General features: G+C 31.1%; 2 protein-coding genes across 2 annotated transcripts in view; both read left to right on the forward strand.

The window, feature by feature from the left end:
* Positions 1 to 1,440, forward strand: part of LOC107029730 — a 2,843-nt gene extending 1,403 nt beyond the window's left edge. Inside the window, exons 2-3 of the mRNA XM_015231175.2 lie at positions 319 to 473; positions 1,271 to 1,440. Of these exons, the coding sequence (XP_015086661.1) occupies positions 319 to 473; positions 1,271 to 1,291 (176 nt within the window). The 3' untranslated portion in view covers positions 1,292 to 1,440. The remainder of the gene's footprint in view (positions 1 to 318; positions 474 to 1,270) is intronic.
* Positions 1,441 to 3,133: 1,693 nt separating this feature from the next.
* On the forward strand, positions 3,134 to 6,351 carry LOC107031815 (cell number regulator 8). Its single transcript, XM_015233292.2, has 3 exons — positions 3,134 to 3,551; positions 4,797 to 4,999; positions 5,911 to 6,351. The coding sequence occupies exons 1-3, from the start codon at positions 3,263 to 3,265 to the stop codon at positions 6,142 to 6,144; spliced, it is 726 nt and encodes a 241-aa protein (XP_015088778.1). The 5' UTR covers positions 3,134 to 3,262; the 3' UTR covers positions 6,145 to 6,351.
* The last annotated feature ends 648 nt before the right edge of the window (positions 6,352 to 6,999 follow it).

A 6,999-nucleotide genomic window follows, 5' to 3' on the forward strand; every position in this document is an offset into this window, starting at 1 on the left:
TATATATATATATAATTATCATAAGTAGGTAGGTTTAGGAATAAAAGGTACTTTTTTTTCCACCAAATTCATAGCTTACCAAATTAATTGCGATATGGATGGAAGCTCAAAACAATTGAAAAAAAAGGGGTCCATGTTGTTGGTTATAAAATTAGATAAATTTTTAAAATTTATCGTGTTGACTTAGCACGTTTAAATTCTAATTCTGCTACTTAATTAAGCTACATCTATCTTGATATTTATGAACCATTCTTGATTATTTTTTTTTATAATTTTTTTGCTTACTATGATTTCACTTTAAATTATTTTTTTTTATAGGAAAAATGGATTTATCAAAAGTGAATGCCTCAGAAATTTATGAAATTGATTATAGAGGACCAGAAACTCATACTAAAATACCTCCACCAAGAGGAGGAAGACATAATAGTCATCATCAGTTGTTTCATCACAATGCTACTAAGCCTGGCAAAAATGTAAGAAAACTTCATTCTTGAATATTTTAGTGTACTGTATTTTTGTATTATTGAAATTAGACTTAATATTTTATTCGTTTTAGATTTGATTGTATCGTAGCTCTATAATTTGAAATGTTATTAATTGTTAGAAGTATAGTTTAGTATTTTAAAGGGGAACTTTAGGATAATGATTAACATTATTTTTGTGTAATTTATATAATTAATGCTTGTGTTAAGGGAGTAGAGTGTTACATGCCTACATCATATCCGTTGGGGTGTGGACTTTTATAAGCTTTATGCATCGAGTTTTTTCTTTTTATTTAATTAGAATTGTTTAATATTTTAAAGACGGAGTTTATAAAGGAACAACAAAGTTATTTTTGTTTGATTTATATATAAATCATGAATTTAAATTATGAAAGTAATAATTAATGCTTTTTCAGGATGATATATAAGTCGTCATATCACACTTTGTCGGAGTTCCTTTGACTTTGCATGAATATATGTATGATATTTCATGTATCAAACTGCTTTCTTTTTTATGTTATTTTTATGTTATTAGTACAATTTAATATTTTAAAGAACTTTCGAGGAACAATAAAGTTGCTTTTGTATAATTTTTATATAAATTATGAATTTAAATTGTGGAATTGATAATTAATAGGTATTAGATTACTACAATACACTTTGTCTGCGTTGGTCCTCAACGATATTTTATGCATCGAATCGTCTTTTTTTTCTTTTTAGCATAGTTAGATATTATGTTACAACATATTAGTAATGATTTTTTCTTATATTATTTTTTTATTCTGCAGGGGAAGAAAAACCATGGATGATGTAGTAATAGTTTAATATATATGTTTGAACTTCTTTATTATATAGTTTACTTTCATGTGATAATATAGAGTATGTAATTACTTTCCAAATGCTTTTATATTGATTTTACTTTTATATTATGATATATATATCTATTAAAGTTTGTGTCTTAATAAATGCAATTTATTCTTTATGAATCCGTAAAATAATTACATCATTCAGTTTAGCTTTCAATATGATGTTTGTTCATTTTTTATTAGAAATATCGAACTTAAATTTTGAAAATAGAAAATAATTTAGTAAGAAATTCTTCTTATAAAAATACAACATTAAAATAAAATATAATATTTTTTTCCAAAAAATAATATAAGAAAATATTATCTTTTTGGGAAAAAAAAAAGATGTATTATGCATTTGCAAGTGTCGGTTCTTCCCTAAAATCTCTTTATCTTCATATTTCTCTATTTATTTAATTTGTTTTTTTTTTAATTCTTTGTAAGTTTTTGATAAATCATCTTTTTCCACTTTTGTCCATTAATAGAGAAAATAAAAGGACCCTGGGTAACAAATTTGATATATTTTTTGAATCAAATAGTGTAACATTTTGTGTGATAATTATAAAAAAATAAAAAATAAATTAAAATTAACGATTTACAAATTTAAATTATTTTAGACGAACTAAAAAATGTAATTCACAAAATTAAAACGATCAAGAAAATAATTCTCACGTCACAAGTGGTATAACAAATAACAGATCTATAAATTCGAAATTTATAAATTTAAAAATTGAATTACAATTACAATTAATTTGTGAGATTTCCAAAATTAAATGTTCAAAATTAAATAGATTTAATAAGTTATTTTTTCTAATAAACAAGACTTGTGAGTTAACTAATGATAAAAAAATGACCTTTGAATAAAATTTTAATAAAAGATCTTAAATATATATACATATTTATTATTTCTAATCATAATTATTATTTTCAATTAAATTTTTTTGATAAACATCAATACACCAAATATATTGTAATAATAAGAGTTTTTGAGAACATTAATACATTTTAAGAAAATTATTATATTAATACTTATTAAAATTATGAAAATTTACTTGTTAACTAAGGAAAAAATTGATTGAGAAAAAAGAGGGAGAAAGTTAGTAGACGTGAGAGCAAAGTTAATTATAAATTTGATTCGTTCAAATCTTTTTAGATTCATTAAAAGTTTTTTTTTTTAAAAAATAAAATAGAATGGACTTAACAGGATGAATCTAAATTATTCAAATTTAGATTTAAAAATCAAACACATTTAATGGGATAAATCTAAATAATTAAGAATTTGAGCTCCATTAAATGCATACAAATGAGGTCTAAGTGCCTATTTATATACACCCAAAAAAAGAGAGAATAAATATCAGCTAAATTCTGATTAAACGACATATTTATATATTATGCCTAATTCAATAAACTATACTTTTATTTATTTTGTGATACGAAACGAGTTTTCCTAGACTATGAGCGAAATATCAGAAATATATTTTAACAAAACTAAGGTCTTATTACTTTTGAATTCATTTTTATTTCGTAATTTCATACATCTTTTAACTTACGTGATACACGCCGTGGCTTTACTTAGTTAAGGCGTGTGAGAGATGTTTGAATACCTTGTAAGTTAAAAAAATGCACAAAGTTACTAAAAAATGAATTCGAACTAATAAAACTTTAGTTTAATTAAAATGTATCTCTAGACTGATAATTTAGAGATAGTTATGTCATATCTCTTTTATTTTTATCGAATTAGACATAAAAGATAAAATGACACTTATTTTCGGACGAAGATCGAATATATTAAGGTGTTGACTAATTAAGAAAACTTAGCAGTATTGACAAAGGACCAATTCCACACGTATTTACACAGCATTATACATAAGCACAAATTTCTTCACCAATCTTTCAAAATTCCTCAAAAGTTTTCTTGATTTCATCAAAATCCCAATGGCAAATACCGATGAATCGAACCCACTTTTACCCAATCAACAATCTGAGGTGAAAGATGAGAAAAAACCCAATAAACCCATTTCTTCAACAACCCCAGTTCCACCGTTTCCGGCGGATCCGGTGAAGCCTTTATCAGCCGCTGTTCCGATGGGATGGACAGCTGAAGGGGTTCCCATGGGTTATGGAGTTGTCGGTGATCCGATTATGAATAGGGCTCAGTGGGATTCTGGACTTTGTGCTTGTTTTGGAAGGAATGATGAGTTCTGCAGCAGTGATATTGAAGTTTGTGAGTATTTTTCATGATATTTTTTATGTTTTTGATTGAGGTGTAGTTGATTGATTGTTTATCGAACTTAATGCTGTGATTGAATTAAATGTCTGTATTTTCTTGTTTTTTAATTAGTCTTAGCTACCCAAATTAGTTTACGACTGAGGTTCAATCGATTGATTGGTTATTCAGATTTTATGCTATAATGGATTAAATGTTTGTGGATTGAAATTTGTGGGATGATCTTTGCTTTGTTAACCTCAACGAGGTTTAGGATTGGGGTATAGTTGATTGATTGATTGATTGGATTATATCTCTATTTTTGTTTATCAAAATTCGTGGATTGATCTTTTTTTAAAATTAAACTTAGCTATCTAGTTCGTGGATCGAACATTAATGATCAGGTTTAGAAATCTAGTTCAGGTGTTGAATTCTAATCTCTACAAAGGTTCAGCCTTTGCTAAAATCAACTATTGGTTCTTGTGAGTGTGTTTATTGAGTTATGAGCACATATGCTCCTTAATGTTAATGGAAAAAGAACTAGCAAGCAAATGTATGGTCATAGATGATAATTGTAGCTGGGGAATCGTATTTTCCTTTGATGACTAGGATGTTGGAGTTTGTTGCCCAAAACTAAAAAAGGTAGCCCAGTTGCCAAAGATCCCGCGTTCAGGTAGTGCCCAAGGAAGGGTCGTACCCAATTTCCTTCTCTTAATTTACTTTTGCTTCTTTTGATGACTTGATCAAGTGAGGAAATAGCTATACTGAGATGGAAGTAGCTGGACACTTTATCTTTAGATTGTGTTTGCTTGCATCTTGTTTGTTCTTCAAGAAATAATGTCTATTTTCTGCAAATGCATCTGCTCGATCAACATTCGAAGTTATATTAATTTTCTAGTCATATGCATATTGCACAAACATCTAACTAACATTTTAAATGATGTTTATAGATAATTGATGTCAACAAACAGTTTTTTCAAGGTATTAATCAGTGTAATGTAATTGAGTAGTTTGCATCCACTACCAAATTCACAAAGGCAGGACCATTAGCAAGATGTGCACATGCTCGTTTCTATGTGTCTCCCGTGCTTTACTGAATTAATTCTACTTACTTTTGTCTGATTGCTATATTTATGCAATATGGTTTTCCTGTTGATGTTCCAGACTTACTTCCCTTTCCGGGATCAAAAGTTTTCCTGGTTTCTCCTTAATTTGTTTTTATTTATCATACTGATCTGATAAATGACCATCATGTCTCTGCAGGTTTACTAGGTAGCATTGCCCCATGCGTGCTCTACGGGAGCAATGCTGAGAGACTTGGTTCTGCTCCAGGGACTTTTGCCAATCACTGCTTGCCTTACACTGGCCTCTACCTAATTGGACAATCCTTCTTTGGCTCGAACTGTGTGGCACCTTGCTTTACATATCCCAGTCGTACAGCTATCCGCCGAAAGTTCAATCTCGAGGTAGGTTGTCTGTCTAAAAATTTTACCCTTCTGAAGATGATTTACTTAAGCTCATTCTATGTTATGATCCACAAATTCATTTCTACTTTCAGTGTATGTGTTTCTTCTTTCCAATGCTCTGCTTCATATCTTCCTCCTCTTTTATATATATTTTCCGCATCAAAGTGAAACATCTATTTTTGGAAAGTCCTATGTGGATTTTGCTCACTGTAATCTAACCCTGGCCCAAGCTCATAACTGTTGGTCCGGTACGAGTGTATCAGTTTGTTGTAAAAAATACTTTCTAACAGGTAGTTCAGCAGTAAGAGTTTTGTGGTAGTGACTTTAAAAGATAAAGTGGTGCACATATCCTTCTAAAAATTGGTATAGTGGTTCACACTTTCTTATAAAAAAATGTGAAGTGGTTTACACATCCTTATTAAAAAATGGTAAAGTGGTCCACACATCCTTATAGAATATGTAAAGTGGTTCAGACAAGGTTCAATCATATCAATTAACTGGCAACATGACCTAAGAATTGGTCAATTCTCTCTATTTAACTTTTCATTCGGATTTATGTATCTATTTGGTTAGGATCGGGACTTGATACTTGATCAGTAAATCTTGAACTTTTTTGGTATAAGGATAGAGATTTGCAGGGATTTATCGCAAAAAAGTAAAATAGATAAAAGAAGGTAGAGCTTTGAAGAAAACTTTTCTGCTTGTGACTTATCAAAAAGAAAAAGAAGAGAATTCAACAACATACCAGTGTAATCCCACGAGTGGGGGAGGGGAGGGGGGGGGTCTAGGGAAGGTGATGTGTATGCCTACTTAATCCCTATTCTGTCAAGTTTGTCCAGATGGTTGTAGTCGCAGTTCTATAAGTTTTATCCCAGTTAGAGTTTGTAAATCCAAATTTGTATCCTCTACAGGGGAGCTGTGAGGCGTTCAACAGGTCTAGTGGGTGCTGCGGGAGCTTTATTGAGGACGAGGTGCAACGCGAGCAATGTGAGTCAGTTTGTGACTTTGCAACTCATTTCTTCTGCCACCCTTGTGCTCTTTGCCAAGAAGGTCGTGAGCTTCGTCGTAGGCTTCCTCATCCTGGCTTTAACGCCCAACAAGTGCTCGTTATGATCCCCCCTAACGAGCAAACCATGGGCCGCTAAGCAAAGATTATCTTGATGAGGAGTCCAAGCCATTTCCTTCTTGGTTTGATTTGTATCCATTTTCTTAAAACTTCTGAATGCTCGACTTTTTAGTAGTTTTGCCAGTTATGTAAAACTTGAAGACCTATATGTGTTGTGTTTATAATGTGTATGTGCATAAAAGAGATGGATTCTGCTAATAATATATGTGTTGCTCTGGTTAACATATTCCTATGTCCTTAAATCTAGTATCCCGACATACCCAGTGTAATCCCTCAAGTTGAATTATGATTTAAGGGAAAAGGGTCAAAAACACCCTTGAACAACATTGAACCTCTCTTCAACTAATATGGTGTTAAAAGATCTCTTCTCTCGAATTCATGCTTTAACTCCAATTTGTTAATTTAATTCAGATTTTTCCTAACTGGTATTTTTCTCTCGAAACTGCACCGCGACAAGCACAACTGATCGTGGAGAGGACAACGGCCCGTGAAGTTGGCTGTGGTCTTACTTGTTCAATTCCCTTTCAGCTCCTCTTAGGCTTTCAAACTGGTTTAGTTTCAAGGGCTTAACCACGTATCGTTATGAAGGTCACGGTCTATGAAATTAGCCGTGAATTTCACTTGATCATCATCATTCTCTGCTTCTTTTTCCAGTTTTCTTACATACGCCAGATCCTGCCTCTGCCATTAACAAACATATCAAAGTATACAAAAACACACTTAATTCTAGTATCAGTTCCTCGTGTTTAACTGTCAAATGTGCCAAAATTTTGCGGCACATCAGAGGGCCTCTATATTGAGTTGCAGAAGCGTTACATGTAGTCCGGTCATTTCCCATACATATTTTTGCATTTACGAGTAAATTTTTAGAAAT

The sequence above is a fragment of the Solanum pennellii genome, chromosome 9 (genome assembly GCF_001406875.1).
Source record: "Solanum pennellii chromosome 9, SPENNV200".
In the NCBI taxonomy this organism is placed as follows: domain Eukaryota; kingdom Viridiplantae; phylum Streptophyta; class Magnoliopsida; order Solanales; family Solanaceae; genus Solanum; species Solanum pennellii.

What these genes read in the sequence shown, in the direction of transcription:
- LOC107031815 (XM_015233292.2), top strand. Translation starts at nt 3,263, where the DNA reads ATGGCAAATACCGATGAATCGAACCCACTTTTACCCAATCAACAATCT. An exon ending in CAGCAGTGATATTGAAGTTT is followed by an intron (nt 3,552 to 4,796) that starts GTGAGTATTTTT and finishes ATGTCTCTGCAG; the next exon opens with GTTTACTAGGTAGCATTGCC. An exon ending in GCCGAAAGTTCAATCTCGAG is followed by an intron (nt 5,000 to 5,910) that starts GTAGGTTGTCTG and finishes TATCCTCTACAG; the next exon opens with GGGAGCTGTGAGGCGTTCAA.